At 37.3% G+C, this 19,152-nt stretch overlaps 1 protein-coding gene across 1 annotated transcript in view; it reads right to left on the bottom strand.

Moving 5' to 3' along the window:
• Nucleotides 1–17,975: 17,975 nt before the first annotated feature.
• Nucleotides 17,976–19,152, bottom strand: part of CLCA1 (chloride channel accessory 1) — a 29,610-nt gene continuing 28,433 nt past the window's right edge. Inside the window, exon 14 of the mRNA XM_041750262.1 lies at nt 17,976–18,480. Coding sequence (XP_041606196.1) covers nt 18,098–18,480 — 383 coding nt within the window. The 3' untranslated portion in view covers nt 17,976–18,097. The remainder of the gene's footprint in view (nt 18,481–19,152) is intronic.

The following is a 19,152-nucleotide window of genomic DNA, read 5'->3' on the forward strand; positions in this document are numbered from 1 at the left end:
GTTTGAAATCTTTGGGATACAGCAAAAGCAGTCCTAAGAGGGAAATACATCGCAATACAAGCCTCCCTCAAAAAATTGGAAAAAACCTCAAATACACAAGCTAACCTTGCACCTAAAGGAATTGGAGAAAGAACAGCAAGTAAAACATACACCAACAAGAGAACTAATAAAGATTCGAGCAGAACTCAATGAAACAGAGACCAGAAGAACTGTAGAACAGATCAACAAAACCATAAGTTGGCTCTTTGAAAGAATTAATGAAATAGATAAACCCCTAGCCAGCCTTATTAAAAAAGAAAAGACTCAAATTAATAAAATCACAAATGAAAGAGGAGAGATCACAACCAATACCAAGGAATAAAAACAATTTTAAAAACATATAATGAACACCTATATGCCAACAAATCAGGCAATCTAGAAGAAATGGATTTATGGCATTTCTGTAAAACCACAAATTATTAAAACCGGGGGATCTCTGGGTGGCTCAGCGGTTTAGCACCTACCTTCAGCCCAGGGTGTGATCCTGGAGTCCCGGGATCAAGTCCCACATCGGGCTGCCTGCATGGAGCCTGCTTCTCCCTCTGCCTGCGACTCTGCCTCTCTCTCTCTCTCTCAATCTCTGTGTGTGTGTGTGTGTGTGTGTGTGTGTCTCATGAATAAATAAATAAAATCTTTAAAAAAATTATTAAAACTGGAACAGGAAGAAATAGAAAACTTGAACAGACCAATAACCAGTGAGGAAATTGAAGCAGTCATCAAAAACATCCCAAGACACAAAAGTCCAGGGCCAGATGGCTTCCCAGGGGAATTCTATCAAATGTTTAAAGAAGAAACAATACCTATTCTACTAAAGCTGTTCCAAAAGATAGAAGAGGACAGAATACTTCCAAACTCGTTTTATGAGGCCAGCATCACCTTAATTCCAAAACCAAAGACCCCACCAAAAAGGAGAATAAGAACCATATGATCCTCTCAGTAAGCAGAGGGGGAAGCAGGCTCCCTGAAGGGAGCCTGATGTGGGACTTGACCCCAGGACCCTGGGATCACAACCTGAGCTAAAGGCAGACGCTCAACCACTGAGCCACCCAGGCATCCCTATGATCCTCTCAATCAATAGATGCAGAGAAAGCATTTGACAAAATACAGCATCCATTCCTGATCAAAACTCTTCAGAATGTAGGGATGGAGGGAACATCCCTCAATATCTTAAAAGCCATCTATGAAAAGCCCACAGCAAATATCATTCTCAATGGGGAAAAACTGAGAGCCTTTCCCTAAGATCAGAAACATGACAGGAATGTCCACTCTCACCACTGCTATTCAACATAGTACTAGAACTCCTAGCCTCAGCAATCAGACAACAAAAATAAATAAAAGGCATTAAAATTGTCAAAGAAGAAAGTCAAACTATCCCTCTTCACAGATGACATGATACTGTACATAGAAAACCCAAAAGACTCCACCCCAAGATTGCTAGAACTCATACAGCAATTCAGTAATGTGGCAGGATATAAAATCAATGCCCAGAAATCAGTGGCATTTCAATACACTAACAGTGAGACTGAAGAAAAAGAAATTAAGGAATCAACCTCATTTACAATTGCAGCCCAAACCATAAGATACCTATGAATAAACCTAATCAAAGATGTAAAGGATCTATACCCTAAAAACTACAGAACACATATGAAAGAAATCGAAGAAGACACAAAGAGATGGAAAAACAGTCCATGCCCAGGGATTGGAAGAATAAATATTGTGAAAATGTTTATGCTACCCAGGGCAATTTATATGTTCAATACAATCCCTATCAAAATACCATGGACTTTCTTCAGAGAGTTGGAACAAATAATCTTAAAATTTGTATGGAATCAGGAAAGACCTCGAATAGCCAGGGGAATATTGAAAAAGAAAACCAATGCCAGGGGCATCACAATGCCGGATTTCAAGTTGTATTACAAAGCTGTGATCATCAAGACAGCGTGGTACTAGCCCAAAAACAGACACATAAACCAATAGAACAGAATAGAGAACCCAGAAATGGGCCCTCAACTCTACGATCAACTAATATTTGATAAAGTAGTAAAGACTATCCACTGGAAAAAGGACAGTCTCTTCAATAAATGGTGTTGGGAATATTGGATAGCCACGTGCAGAAAAATGAAACTAGACCATCTTTTACACCATACACAAAGATAAATTCAGAATGAATGAAAGATCTAAATGTGAGACAAAAATCCATCAAAATCCTAGAGGAGAACACAGGCAACACCCTTTCTGAACGTGGCCACAGTAACTTCTTGCAAGATTCACCTATGAAGGCAAAGGAAACAGAAGCAAAAATGAACTATTGGGACTTAATCAGGATAAAAAGCTTCTGCCCAGCAAAAGAAACAGTCAACAAAACTAAAAGACAACCAACAGAATGGGAAAAGATACTTGCAAATTATATATCAGATAAAGGGCTATATCCAAGATCTATAAAGAACTTATTAAACTCAACACCCAAGAAACAAAAATCCAATCATGAAATAGGCAGAAGACATGAACGGAAATTTCACCAAAGAAGACATACATATGGCCAACAAACACATGATAAACTGTTCTGCATCACTGGCCATTAGGGAAATACAAATCAAAGCCACAATGAGATCTCACCTCACACCAGTGAGAATGGTGAAAATTAACAAGACAGGAAACCACAAATGCTGGAGAGGATGTGGAGAAAGGGGAACCCTCTTGCACTGTTGGTCGGAATGTGAACTGGTACAGCCACTCTGGAAAACTGTGTGGAGGTTCCTCAAAGAGTTAAAAATAGAGCTACCCTATGACCCAGCAATTGCACTACTGGGTATTTACCCCAAAAATACAGATGTAGTGAAATGCTGGGACACCTGCACCCCAATGTTTATAGCAGCAATGTCTATAATAGCCAAATTGTGGAAGGAGCCTCCATGTCCTTCGAAAGATGAATGGATAAAGAAGCTGTGGTCTATGTATACAATGGAATATTACTCAGCCATTAGAAAGGACGAATACAAAAAAAAAAAAAGGACGAATACCCATTATTTGCTTTGATGTGGATGGAACTGGAAGGTATTATGCTGAGTGAAGTAAGTCAATCGGAGAAGGACAAACATCATATAGTTTCACTCATACGGGGAATATAAGAAATGGTGAAAGGGATTATAAGGAAGGAAAATGAGTGAGAAAAATTAGAGAGGGAGACAAACCATGAGAGACTCCTAACTCTGAGAAATGAACAAAGGGTTGTGGAAGGGGAGGTGAACAGGGGAATAGGATAACTGGGTGATGGGCACTGAGGGGGCCACTTGATGGGATGAGCACTGGGTGTTATATGTTGGCCAATCGAATTTCAATTAAAAAAAAAAAAGACTTGATCCCAGGACCCCGGGATCATGACCTGAGGCAGATGCTTAACCGACTGAGCCAGTCAGGTGCTCCACAATGCCTTTTTCATTATCCCCTCTTCCCACTTAAGTGCTGGCTTTTTTTTTTTCATTTAAGTTTTATTTGCCAACATATAGTATAACACCCAGTGCTCATCCCATCAAGTGCCCTTCTCAGTGTTGGCTTTTTTCAGGAGTTCATTCTTGGTTCTCTTCTTTTCTCCCTTTCTATGTTCCAGCAGGTGATCTCACATGGCTTCAGTTATCCTTTGTACTCTGATAATAACCAACTACACATCTAGCTCAGACTTGTCAACAGAAATCCTAAGTGCAAGAAGCAATGGAATACTATTTTCAAAATACTAAAAGAAAAAAAATTGTCTAATATTTTAAATTATAACTTAAATATTAGAGTGAAATAAAAATAGTGTCAGAAATACTAGGTCTTTGGGCATCTGGGTGGCTCAGCTCTCTCTCTCTCATGCTCTTTCTCAAGTATATAAATACAGTCTTTAAGAAAAAAGAAATACTAGGCCTTTGATTACCTAATACACCCTCTAAAAACACTCTTGGAGGAAATTCTCCCGCAAGAAGCAAAATCAATAAAGATGAATCAATAAAATATGGGTGATGAGAATGAAGAAGAGCACTCATTGTGATGAGCATTGAGTGTTGTCTGTAAGTGATGAATCACTAAATTCTACTCCTGAAATCAATATTACATTTTATTTTATCTAGAATTTAAATAAAAATTTAAAGCATTAAAAAATAAGATACAGGAACTAAATGCTAGTAAATAATCTAGTAAAATTTCTTGCTTAAATAAGCAATGAATAACAACAGTGTATCAATTTATAATTTAAACTCTGGAAAATATCAACATGAGGGAAGTTGGTGTTGGAATACAGAGAGAGGTAAGGACCGACTAAGGCATTTCTGTTGGAAGAGGGGAAAGTGTGATAGAGTTATTATCTATAGCTTATCAAGCTTTTCAGTTCTATTACTATAGGAAATGAATACATGAATAATAAATCTAAGAATAAGTCTTAATAAGTAGATATAACCACCAGAAGGCTAAAAGTATAATGTATGATTTTCAAACCGCATAGTAGAATTCAGTCTATGTAATGGAAGATAAGAAGGGGAACAGAAGAAACAAAAAGGAAATACACGAAGTAGAAAATATAAAAGAAGATGGCAGAAATAATTTTTAACAAATAAACCATTAAATTCACTTTTAGTAAGACAGGGACTCTCAGCTTAGATTTTGAAAAGATGCAGTAATATGCTATCCACAGAGACACACTTTAAACGATAATGTGTAAAGAAAATGTATTAAAGGTATTTGTAACCGGTAATGAAAAAGACAATCAGTTGACCCTGAAAGATTTTATTTTGCCTCTTTATAATTTTGTATAGTGACTCACCAGCTCAGATTGAAATCTCTGTCCTCACAGAACTCCTGCCTCTATCCTAATTCCTCTCAATATAGTCTACAGCACAGTCTTTCTAAATAAAACATGATCTTGTCCTGCTGCAGCTATTTTATTATCATTTCCCTGTTGCTTACAAGAAAAGATGTAGGATCTTTGTCATTTTGTTTAAGGCCTTCCTTGATTTGTAGCCTAGTTACTTCCTCGTTGTACTTTCAACCTCTTGCCCTCTCTTCTTTCTCCTTTGGGCACACAGAAACATTTATATTTACCTACAGGGAACACTCTAATTTTTATGCCTTTGCCTATTTGGCTCTTTCTGACTGGAATTTCCTTCTCTTTCTATTTGTCCTTCAAGACTTAGATGAGGTGCCACCTCTTCTGTGATACTTTCTCCTTTAGCTCCTGTAATTAATCACATCATATCACATCACATTAAAGTACTTTGTCCCTTAGTAAACTGTAAATCAGTGGGAGAGCAGGGACCATGTGACCCCAGCCTCCAGCATGATACCTGTTATACATTATAAATTGTGCTCAATGAATCCAAGCCAGCAAGTATGTTCCAGGTGCTAGATGGTACTAGACTCAGACCAGTAGGTAAGAATCAAAAATTAGGAAATATGTTCTGTGTGTAAAAGTTACAACGAATGTTTTTTTTTTTCTTAACTCAAAAAAGAGGATTGAGATAAATTATTTTCTGAAATATTAACTGTATGAGTGTTTCAAGCATACTCTTTGGTTGCATGGGACAGAAAACCAACTCAAATAAATTAGTCACATATATTTATATATGAAACAATATTAGGCATATTTCACATAGCATTGCAAAGGTGAGGTTGCCCCTATAGCTCAGGCTGGGTGGGAACTGGGGAAACTAGGGATACGAATGTAGCCAGGTTTTTGCCCATCTCTTGGTCTATTGGCCTCACCATCCCATAGTAACTTCCCCCTTTCAGTGGGAAAAATGGACAGAGATTAGTCCTGAGCCTCACCATGCATAGCTTTGACCATTTTTCTAATTACAGTTCAAAAAATCCTGGAGAAGAGCTCTGATAAGCTTGTTCTGAGTCAAGTGCTTACGCTGGGTGAATCAACAATAACAAAGAGGGCAGTGTCAGACAGCAAAGATATGAGAAGGGTGGGGCAGTCTCGGTCCTTGCCTCTCAAATTAAGGTCCTCTGGTATCATCTGAGGGTTGTTAGAAATGAGGGATCCCTGGGTGGCGCAGCGGTTTAGCGCCTGCCTTTGGCCCAGGGCGTGATCCCGGAGACCTGGGATCGAATCCCACGTCAGGCTCCCGGTGCATGGAGCCTGCTTCTCCCTCTGCCTGTGTCTCTGCCCCTCTCTCTCTCTGTGACTATAATACATAAAAAAAAAAAAAAAGGAAGGAATATAATTACAAGAAATTTTTTAAAAAGTTAAAAAAATGAAGGTTGTTAGAAATGAAAAATCTTGGGCCTTGAACCAGCTGAACCATAATCTGCATTTTAGCTAGTTCCCTGAGTGATTAGTCAAATTTGAGAAGCACAGGACACATTAACTAGGAACAACTGTTCTCTCTTTCTTCTGAAGCTGAGAAAATTACCCCTCGTTTTAAATGATCAGAGATGTCTCAAGGAGATGTCAGCAAGATCATCCTAAGTATTTGCACATAAAATACAGTATTTTGAAAAGTTTTGGAATTTTCTTTAGGAGCAAATTTTACAGAGAAATATTATTCACTGTTTTTTCTCTGGGATAGTTTATCACATATGTTAAGAGATAGACATTTCAACATCCTTTTACTGTCCCATTATTTTTATAGCAAACTTATCTACTCTTATAGCCCAAAGACTATTTATGGGCTACTGGAAATCCCCATTTCTAAAATAGTGACCTGTTTTCTCCTTGGGCTCCACTCTTATTATGTTTTCCCCGATGGTCCTGATGAAACAGTTTGGACATTGATCATGATAACCCCAAGAGTGGTCCTGTGGTGGTATCAATACATTTTCTGGGCTTGTATAAGAGTGACCTGTGTCAACCAGTCAACAAACGTGAGACTCTGGGTCCTCAGTACTCAGGGCTGTATCTAGTGATTTAGAAGCTCCTTCTGGAAGGAATAAAAGGAAAGAATTCATTTGTACATCAAGCTAATAACATGTTGTTAAATATATAAATCTTCTAATGCATTCCAGATGAGGTCTAAAAAATGCTTTTTGTACAAAGAATTTGTTCTTTGGGTGGAGCGAGAAGCATTTCTAGGAATCAACCATTCTCTTTATTTTCTCTGCATATCAGGGCTTCTTAAAAAATCAGATTGTTTCTTAGATACTCAAATAGGCATCAATTACAAGCCCCCAGATGATTAAGGACAATTCCAGAGGAACAGTGACTTTTTACATAGAGTTGTTTATGTCACTTATTGTCAATGAATTCAATCAAAATATGATAGATTTTTTCTATTAGAACTATTTTTTAAATTATTTAAATCATTTTAGATGATGATTTTTCTTTTCAAGAGGGGAAATGCTAAGGATGTAAAACCATTTTCAAGATTCTGACTCAAAGATGCATTAGACTTTCCAACCAGCTAGCCCACAGTGATAAGGATTTAGCAAGATACTAGGTCTCTTGATTTAAGAATTATACCTATTATTATTATTATTTTTTTTTTTTGAGAGAGAGAGAGAGAGAGAGAGAGAGAGAGAGAGAACCTGAGTTGGCCGGGAGAGGCAGAAGTGGAAGAGACTCTTAAGCAAGCTCTGCACCCAGCATGAAGCCCCACATGGGGCTTGATCTCATTACCCTGAAATCATGACCTGAGCCCAACCCAAGAATCCAATGCTTAACTGACTGAGCCCCCCAGGTGTCCCAAGAATCATATCTATTAAGGTAATTTTATTTAATGTTTATGGCATAACAGGAGAGCTAATTAGGCTAATTAGTTTTAAATGCAAACTTTTGAGGGGATTTATTTATATACAAAGACAAATGGGGAACTGGCAGTGTTTTTGGATAACAAAATATGCTTCTGCACTGTGGCAAATGAGCAATTTTGTATCTGCTTTCCCTAGTTATTCTGCCCTGTACAAATGGCCATACAACTACCAAATGCTCTGTGCCACTTTAGGGACACAGTGTTCAAACCTATGCAAGGGCAGCCAATTCCGTTGGATGCATCCCAAATGATACTGTTTTTATTATCTGTGTGCCACTGAATATGATTTATAGGACATTTCATAGAGGGTAAGAAGTGAAAGAAAAAGGAACCATACTGCAATAACAGACTGAAGAGACAGATACCATTGAGCTTGGTTGAATTATTATATGACCTGAAATCTCACTGATCTGGATGATTCCACTGGTACAGTAATTTTAAGGAAAATGGTTTGTCCTATGTTGAATCATTTCTCTTTAATTTTCTGAACTCATGGTTGTATGATTTCCAAAGCTATTTGATTTATAATGAAAGTAGCCAAGAGCCCTCTCCATTTGGTCCAAAGATTTACTGTAAAGGCAGCTGAATCATTTCTGGCTCGGGAAGTAAGTCCCTGAGAGAACTCAGAATCAGCCCAACTTCAAATTAAGGATAACGCAGGTCTAATACTTGTAAAGTGCAAAATGTAATACAGATTAAGGAACAAATACATAATTAGTTTTGCTGCCAACTTTTTCAATCCAGATCAGATTTTGAAACCACCTGGGGGATGATTTCCTCAAGTCTAGAATGGTCTCAAGTGAAAACACCTTGGTTGGCAGATGTATTAGGCTATGGTATAAGCAGTGTCAGCCAATCTCATATTCCTTGTTATTATATTATAGCCTTGATTGTCTGTAGTTGATCAGGAATAATTTCACTGAAATTTCTAGATAACTGAAGCCTAATTCATATAGTTTGAAAACTTAGTTTTAACTATTTTCATGCCTCTCTTTCTAAAACAGAATTGAGTAGGCTGTGTTGAAGATAACTTTGGCAATGTAATGGGGACCTGGTGAGTGGCAAGAATCTTTATGAATCCCCTCTAGTAGCCACCAGGATCATATATTCTGAGTCTTTATCCAAAGGAACAGATTTTATTGAGGCACACACATATTTTCACAGAGGGAAGTGACATATTTTCAATTATTTCTAGTAAGTAATATCAAATAAATTCATATGGTAGTCAGTGATGGGACAAAGGAGTGGAGAAAGAGCATTTACTTGGCATCTTTTCTGAGTGTTTCTTGGGCTTGCCTCTTGGTAGCATCTTTTAACTATTATTAGAATTTGTTGAGCTACTAACTTGGGTTCATCATGCTCTAAATCAACCTTTGGAGTCTCCTCTGGAGACCAGTACAATGTTCTTGGAAGTTTGCTGATCTTTGTAAAGGTGTATGGTGTCCCATATATCTTTACTATGGAACACTGGCCTCTGAAGGCACTGCTGAGATGTCCTTATGCTCCAGAACCGTAAATTCTCCATTTTCCTCCTTTCTGGCTCTGTTCTGTCTTCCTAGTGCTCATTCTTTGTTGTCATTTTGAATTTCTGGGGTCACTCTTCTGTTTTTTTTTGTTTGTTTGTTTCTCAACATGTTTTGGGTTTTGTACTGTGTAGATTATTTCTTTTTATGTATAAAATCTTTGTTCTGACTATAAGCATTTATTACTTAAAAATTGGGAAAAATAAAAAATTTAAAGAAGGAAATTTTAATTACCTACTATTTTATATATACACATACACATATTTTGGCTTAACTATTAAGACTATACTTTGCATTCAATTTTGTAAACATTTAAAAACTAGACATAGTGTAAGCATTCTGCCAAAAGACTATTTTGGGTTTTCTATTCTGTTCTTCTGATCTATGTGTCTGTTTTTGTGCCAGCACCATACTGTCTTGATGACTACAGCTCTGTAATATAGCTCGAAGTCTGGAATCATGATGCTTCCAGCTTTGCTTTGCTTTTCAGAATTGCTTTGGCTATTCAGGGTCTTTTGTGGTTTCATACACATTTTAGGATTGTTTTTTCTAGGTCTGTGAAAAATACTGGTGATATTTGAAATAAGGATGAAGATGACGATGGAAGTGATGAGGTAACTATTATTGACTTAGTGATTTCTCTGTCTCTGCAGGCCCTGGTCTAACCACTCTACTTATGTTCATTCAATTAATCTTCACATCAATCCTATGATAGGACTTATTAGTCTCACATTACAGATAAAGAAGCTGTAGGAGAGAGAGATAAGAAACTTGCCCAATATTCCATAACTAGTGAGGGAAATATATATTTATTTATATTTATATTTATATTTATATTCATTTTCTTATGCCAATAAAATATTTTATAAATCCCACTTAAAATAATTGAGTAGAATTTTGCCACATGAATACATCATACTTTACTATTATTGTTAGACACTGAAATTGTTTTATACTTTGGGTATCATTCAGATAATGCTACTATGAATATCTTCATTGGCAATTTAGTTATTTCCTCATGAGAGATATCTGGATGTAAACTGATGTGTCAAGGGGTAAAGATATTTATGGCCTTTGACATCGCTAATTGCTTTCTAGAAACACAGTGACTATTCACAAGATAGTATATGAGAGCATATACCTCACTGCATTAAGTATTAACATTTAAAGATATCTTTGTTCATGTGAAAAGTAAAAATAATGTTCCAAATATATATATATATGGAGATTTTATTTATTCATGAGAGACACAGAGAGAGAGAGGCAGAGACATAGGCAGAGGGAGAAGCAGGCTCCTCACAGGGAGCCCAATGCAGGACTCAATCCCAAAATTCCAGGATCATGCCCTGAGCCAAAGGCAGATGCCCAACCCACTGAACCACCCAGGCGTCCTCATATATATTTTTAATTTAGTAGTATGGATTGTATTGTTGTTGTTACCAATCAGTGGGATTGCTCATTGCACACAGAAAATTAGGTCTAGAACATACCATTATTCCTAGTTGAGGAAACTGAATAAAACAATCAGTCCTGGTGCTTAGGCTCTTTGTTATTCTTGGTTACCTTTGTCATAGTTTATTATTCAGAACTGTTAGTACACTACTAGATACTACTATATAAGCACATTTGATACATGAATTCCCACATATATCCAGTCCTTCCTGGTAGTAAAACAGAGCAATAGTACAAACTACTGGACAACTAGGCTGTGTTATATTAGCAAATTTGATCCATATATATCCAGTGTTAAAACAGAACAAAGACACAAGTTAGTCAATGACCTCTGTACCCTAAATTAGCAAATTTGATTGACACTCAATTCTAAAGTTAATTGCTATGTTGAGAATGGTTTCTTGTAAGAGTTCTGTGATTCTGCAGGGTTTTCCTCTTCCTGGTTCCTGGATATACAGTAAATGTTGATAAGGAAGGTACATAGGACAATGAATTAAAAATAAAATATTTCCTCCATATGGAGCCTTGGCTACTGGCTACATGATTTAAAAATTGTATAGTCTATAAAGGTTCTATAAGGGGAACATTTAAAAATTATTTTCTGAAAAGTAAAATGTATGAAAAACTGGTTAATGTGAGAGGTAGTTATGTCAGATAAAATTCTGTTCCTTGTACTATTATTCTAGAAATATTTAGTGATCATCTTGTCTGGGTCAGTTGCTTTAGTTCCACCTGTCTGCAAACAGACCTCACTAATACAGAGATGGATCTATGAAAAGAAAAAATGATTCAAAGTAGTAGAACTGCCCGGGTTCAAAATGGCAACTTTGTTATTAACTAGCTGTGTGACCATACTCAATCTGTTGGACCACTCTTTGCCTCTGCTTCCTCATTTGCAAAATGTGCATAATAGTATTATCAACCTCATAAAGTTTCTGTGAAGATCAGTGAGATAATAGAGCAGAAGCTTGTAGAATAGGACCTGGCACATTGTAAATGCTAAATAAATATTTGCTATTATCATTATTACCACTAAATAATAATAAGTATTCTTGTTATTATTCTATGTATTTTAATTATTACTACTAAGGAAGGTCACTTGCCTCCTCTCTCTTCATCAAGCTAATGTTTTATGCATAGCAATGGTATAATTGCAACTATATTGCTGGAGCAAGCCTGTCAATGAATTAATCTGGAAGTTCTTTGCTGTGGGGAAAAGAATATCTGAAAATATGAGGCTTGTACAGTGTTGATCCAGTTCATACAACTAAGCTTCTATTTCATGAGGGTCTATAGTAAACTGATTAAAGAGGTTGGTGTCCAGATTTAAACTAACTCTGCTTATATACTACTTAAATCATTTGCCAGTTGTTGCGGGCAGCTTACTTAACTCTGAGCTTTACTTGTCCTTATATAGCCTTTTTTTTTTTTTTAGAGAGAGAGAAAAGTGTGAATTGGGTAGTGAGGTGGGGGGAGGAGGGACAAAAGGAAAGGGAGAGGAAGAATCTTAAGCAGGCTCCATGCCCAGCACAGAGCCCAATGCAAAGCTCAATATCACAATCCCGAGATCATGACCTGAGCCTAAATCATGAGTCAGATGTCCAACCAACTAAGCCACCCACGCACCTCTATATAGCCTTTTGATAGATGTTTCTTCCCTTTAGAGGGCCCTGCTCTGGCTCTTTAGTGGCTGTGTCTCTCCCAGGTCTGGCTCCACAGGCATGATCTATGCTGTCACATATGGCCCTCTACTCAGAAAGGTCCTGTGTTTGGTTTAATGCTTTGTTGTAGTTCTCTTGAAATTCTTATTAATTGTCTTTGAACTTGTGTTTTGTAAGTGAAGTTTGCTGGGACAGTGGTTCATGTGTTTAAGTAGAAGAAATACATGCACTATGTGCATCTGCCGTTCCTTGCAACCCAATTTGCATAAAGCATTCATACTGTCCCATAAGCACAGAATTCAGGTGAACCCACAATACATTGAAGTTCAGTGAGACTCAAAGTGGGTACCAGGTGAACATGTTATATCTATAATTAAGTAGGTGGCTCTCTGACAGCCCTGAACACAGAAAGAAGGCAATGATATTCTAAGAAACACAAACAACCAAGAAATTGTATTACATTTTTTCTTAATTTTATTATTTCCCTTTGTTAGCCAACAAAGGGAACTTATGTTGAAAATGATGATATAGAAAGAAGGTAAGGGAAAAATAGGGCCACCCATAGTTCCTTTTTCTTCAGTCCTCCTTATTTACAGGGAAGCCAAAGGTAGAGAACACATAACAAGATGTAAAATAAAAACACTTGAGTCTGTTTTGTGCACTGTTTTCACCGTTCTGCCAAGAATGAAATACACATGCATGTACAAGCTACAAAATACAAAGTGTGTGTGACACATACAGGATAGGTGTTCTTTTATTTGCATTTGAGACTCCCATTGTATAATATAAAGATGAATACTGAAGTCATGTAAGCACTTTAAAATTGTGATTTATCTTTATTTATAACAACTTTAAATAACCAAAACACCATGACAAGCTGAGAAAGACCATGGAAGAGAGGAAAAAACTTTGTATTTTAGTAGCTTTAATGACTTTTTTTTTTTTAACCACTGCTTGAACAAGGGGTTCTGCATTTAAATTTGAATCTGGCTTTGCAAGTCATAACAACGGTATGATTGTGAAGATAGGAGATAAACACATTTCAATAGCTTGCTAGCCTGATTTATAGTGTTTACATATTTAGAGATATTTTATGGGGCTTTCCTGTTTGTACTTTTGCCCCAGGCCCCTCAAATGTCAGGGGAGGACCTAGATGTGAGTATCTAAAGCACTTATTGCCTAGCACTTAGTAAAATCCCGACAAATGATGCCTGTTATCAGTATTTGGTGACAGCAAATGATGACGGTGATAATGTTATACCTTTCTGCTCTTGGTCAAGACCCTGAAACCCTGCTCACCTCTCCTCCACCAACACCTCTTCTTCACTGACCAAATCACTGGGGGTGGGGTGATGGTGGCAAATGGAGTATTCTGCTTTCCAACCGCCAGATACTAAAAGCCTAGTACATAAATAGACTAGTTGTCTGGTTCCTTAAAGTATTGCTCTGGATCCCACAGCTATGCCTTCTGAGTAGGATTAGCTACTGCTGGAATCATGCATGAGCTTGCTATGCCCTCTACAGTGTGCATTGTGCTGTCTATTCTGTAGCTCATCACATGTGTTTTTTTTTTCCTAATGGATTTCAAATTACTTTTGATACTTAGGAAAAGATTTATCTCTAGCGACAATTAAATAGGCTAAGAAGAACAATATAACATGTTTCCCTTATCACATTGGGTGCCAGGAACTGGGTTAAATAGATTTTTTTCAATTACAATAATATACACTGCTTAGGCTTTCTAATTCAGTGAATTTCCTGTCCTCATTATTTATTTTTTACCTGGATTGTCATCTTTGACTATTTCAGTGAAATTTTATTGTAAGCTTCCTTACACACTGTTTTGTTTATTTGTCTTCTCTGTGGTTTTATTTTTTTTAAGATTTATTTATTTATTTGTTGCACACAGAGAGAGAGAGAGAGCGCGCGCAAGCAAGCAGAAGCAGCAGCAGGCAGAGGGAGAGGGAAAAGCAGGTTCCCCACTGAGCAGAGAGCCTGACATGGGGCTTGATCCCAGGACCCTGGGATCATGACATCCTAGGATCATGACCTGAGCCAAAGGCAGATGCCTAACAGACTGAGCCACACAGGGGCCCCTCTTCTCTTTGGATTAATGAACTATTCTAACATGCTTGAATAGCATATTCTTTGGAAAGATTTTGGCATTTCCTCCAAAGTCTGAAACCATCTAGAATTATTTGGGAAAATGTAGAATCCATTCAGGCCACGTGCCAGGTAGTTTTTTAAAGTATATTATATTCTTACATTCTCTTTCTCATTCTTTTGCTGATGTTGATATCACCAGACTATCATTGAGTGAATGAAAATAATTTGATCCCAAAGTCACTCCAGATTGCCTCTGGCAGTAGATTTTGCCCAACCAGAAAGATGTAGTAATATTTGGAGAAATGGAAGTCTGGTTAAGATCATTTTGTTTCTTTTCTTTCTCTTGTTTTTTATGCTTACAGCCAGACATTATGACACTAGGTATTACTTCCCCTGGCAGACACCACATGTGGACTGGCTACCAAATTATGAGTTCTTAAAATAGACGCTTCTCCCAAAATAGCACTTCCATATCATACATTATTACTTGCCTGCTTGCTTGTTTATTGCCAGCTGGCTATAAACTCCTTGAAAGCAAAAACCGTACCTGGCTTGCTTATTCATTGCATCCTTAGCCTCTAATACAGTGCTTGGGATGCAGTGTAGGTACTTAAAAATTTTTTGTTGAATGGATAAATGACTGCCTCTAGCACAGGGACAACATGCTTAATGCAAAGCTAGGGACTTTCAGGGCAGGTGTGGTAACAAGAAAAGTAGAAGTAGATGAGTGATTAGATTAGATTAGATTAGATTAGATTAGATTAGATTAGAAAGTGAGTAGATGAGAAGTAGATGAAGATTTTGTCAAGGGAGGACTTGAAATGACTGCCATATCAGAGCAGTACTGCCAAGGAGTTAATGGGCTGGGTAAAAGAGGCAATCAAGATGAGAGGTCATCATGAAATTGCAAAACCAGTTTCGTGGGTTAGGAAGTGAGTAACTCAGAGGTTAAGAGGCTGTGGCCAGAATAGGCTATAGGATTTTAAGATTTTAAGATTTTAAGGTAGGTGAAGTTGTTCTATGCCATTATTAGGTCCAGACTGGACCTTAGAAGTACCAGGTCAAGCCATGTGGAATTGCCAATATTCTCTAATTTTTTTACTTTTAAAAAGGCACTATCATGATTCAGTCCATTACTTTGCTAAAGTTTACTGGTGATGGGGTAAAGATAAAGGAATTTTGAGGCTCAGATATTGATGGACTCATTCATATCGCTTCTGATACTAGGCAGAGTGATTTTAGGAGGCAAGGGGCAAACATTGTTACCCATGTGCCTGTCTTGGGTGAGATTGGTAGATGACAGTGAAGAGAATAGATAGAGGATATGAAGGTTTTAAAAACATACATACACACACACACGCACACACACACACACACACACACACACACACACACACAAGAGACCATAGGAATAATGCCCTGGTTTTTAAGTTGCAAAGGGGAGCTTAGAAAATACTTCTCTCCAGCTATCCCTGGTACTTGGGTAATGGAAGGAGCAGTCTCTTCTAGAAGAAAGGGAATCTTCCAATAAGGGTTCAGGCCATGGCAGCCATGTTCTATGGAGCTGAGTTGGAGACCTCAGATCCATTTTCCACATGGGGCAGGTGAGTGGCCCTCTGGTCAGGCAAGTGCCTTGGTTTGGTTTTGTAATTTACAGAAGAATTCAATTTGACCTTCTGTCCATTTGGTTGGCAGAGTACCTGGATGTGCCCTTAATAAGCATGTTTTAGGACATCAGTATTTTCCTAGCCTTAGAACTCTCTGCCATTCAATTATTATAGCAAACTTTTTTTGTTGTTATAAAATAAACTCTATTATCTGAGATTTCTAAACTTTCATCCTTCAAGGAAAACAGACATGTGCTGAAAAGCTGATGAATAGTCTGCAATGACATCATTTGAACTTATTCTTGACCCACATTCTTGACATTTTCTTCTAGCTGCTGCTGACTCTAGTTATCCACAGGGTGGGGGTAGGGAGAGGAAAGGGTTAGGCATCTCAAAATCATCTGTGAATCTAGGTATTGGTGTCTCTTATGTAGTTGTGAAATTTGCAGGTTGAAGGGCTGTGATTTCTGCAATTCAAACTATCCATTTGGAGTAAAAATCTAGAATGGCTGTGAAATCTGAGTCTTAGAGATGGAATCCTCTTGCTTTCAGATTTATTAAGGATCCATGGATAAAACTTCACATGGCTCCTCCTGAGCCTCTGGTGTGTTTTTCACTGTAGAATCTATTAGTCTGTATGTCTCCTTTTTCTGCCTGCTTGGAAGCTCAAAACGAAATATGTGACTGGACTGTAGCAATTATATAGAACATTATATTAGGCAATGGATGTACTAAATCTTCCTTTTATTTTTAGTATATACTTATTTCTCTTCATTTTAAAATTTTCTTAATTTTTTTTTGTGTGTGTGTGTGTTTATTGAATGTATCTCTAGGGTACCTGAAATCCTGTTTTGATATAAGGAAGATCTACACAGAGATAAATTTTGGGCCTACATAGAAACAATCTCCTGGGTATTTTATTTTCAATCGGAGAGCCATCCACATCTTGAACTCTTTATGCTAATAAACTGAGAACTGGAAACACCTTCTACAAGAATACTTCTCCTGAGAGGCCCTGAATTTGTGATTATTCCCTATGGATTGCCATACTGCTAAGTTTATTTGGCTCCTTTTTCCCTTTTCTTCTCCTTTTTCTTTCATCTATCATACCTCTCCCACCTTTATTCAGTTCTTCACATGGTCCTCAAAGTCTCTCTTCTGAAGCATAGCTCTGATTATATCTGTCTCTTGATTAAAAAGAATAATAAATCCTCAGATATTCTTTATTCACTACAGGAAAAAGGCTAAGTCTTACTCATCTTTTTTGTACTCAAGACCTAGCATGAACCTGGAATATAATAGGCAGCTGATGAATGTTTGTTGAGTGAACTGAATTATATTACATAAGATAATGCAGATAAGGCATTATTAGAGGATGTGGCACAAAGTACGCAAAATAAGTTTATTTCTGAATCACCTCCCCTTCACATCTGGCTCGAACCTCCCTTTCTCATCTCATCTCCTACCACTGTGACTATAAGCATCACTACTTGTAATTTCATGCACATAACATACATTTCTATGCCTAAGGAGACTTCATCATGCTACTATTTCTTTCTGTAATGCAATCTCTTCCTGAAATGCATAATCCCTGCAAATTTAGAGAAGAGAATGTATATTCTTGGGAGTTTTGATTCAAATAACAAGCCATGCCTTTTATATTTAAATAGTTTGACCTCATTGAACATTTCTGGCCTTTTTCATATGCAATTACATGTTCTTTTTAATTGGCAAAGCTCCTTAAAATGAATTAAAATATACTTTCATCTATTGATCCAAGCACCTCTTCTTTAAAATCATTAGTAAATGCCTGTACAATGATCGAACTTTTGAATTTAAATGGATAATCTTTATACATCTGTAGCCAGTTGTTTAATATTTTATTTCATTATATCGCCCTCTACAGGAAAGTTTAAAATACATTTTGGAGAATTTTATAATCAAAAGAAGGATGGATGATTTATTCATCTCGTGAAAACTCAGCCCTAGCCTAGTGTCAGCTGCAATTCCCCTAGCCACTTCCACATAATTTTTAAAACGTGAAGGCCAGGAATGGTGCTATTGACACTAATATCAGGACAAGGAGGAGAAGGAGTTGGTATCTCTGGAGGAGTCTCTGGGGGAATAAACAAAGACACTCGTGCAATATTAGAGATTTCTGACTTTAGGTTGGACTTATCAACAGCCTGAACAGCAATGAAGAGATCCGTGCCATTTTCAAAAGTGATGTCTTCTGGTGTAAAAACAAAGATTTCCTTAGAGTTGGCCTCCTTCGGGATGAGATCCGATGTGTTCACTTGAAGTGAATCATTGAATTTGTCTCTGAGATCAAGAATATTTGCACTTATTTTAATGATGTACTTGTGAGCTAAAAAGAGAAAAAAAGAGTTGTGATTTGTAATTGTCAAGTGTTAAAGAAGTTTTAAAGTTTATTAGAAACTATATCACTACTCCATAAAGTTCCAGCGAATAAATGTAATTGATAGTCCATATTTATAAGTATTAGTATTCTTTTTACATTCTTGTTTGGGCATCTCAACAGAGTAATAAGTATAAAACTGAATCAGAGGGTGCCTGGGTGGCTTAGTGGGTTAAGCATCCCACTCTTGATTTGGGCTCAGGTCATGATCTCAGAGTGGTGAGATCTAGCCCTGATGAGCTCCATGCCACCATGGAGTGCTCTTAAGGTTCTCTTTCTTCCTTTCCCTTTGCCCTCGCCCCTCCCCGCTTATGCGCTCCCTCAAATATATAAATTAAGTAAGTAAGTAAATAAATATATAAATCTGGATCAGGCATGACCTTGGTCAGTATTTCTGTGCATGCACCTGGCTAAGAGAGGAAGTCCTTAAATTACTGCTCATTGCTTCATTATTTATGGAAGATAAAAGTTGCTTCTTAAACTTTCATGTGCATATAAAATACCCAGGGATCTTAAAATACAGATTTTGGATTGCTAGATCTAGTTGGGGCTTGGGGCTCCACATTTCTAACAAGCACTCATGTGATACCCATGCTGCAATCTGAAGACTATACTTTGAGA

The sequence above is a fragment of the Vulpes lagopus genome, chromosome 3 (genome assembly GCF_018345385.1).
Source record: "Vulpes lagopus strain Blue_001 chromosome 3, ASM1834538v1, whole genome shotgun sequence".
Classification (NCBI taxonomy): Eukaryota; Metazoa; Chordata; class Mammalia; order Carnivora; family Canidae; genus Vulpes; species Vulpes lagopus.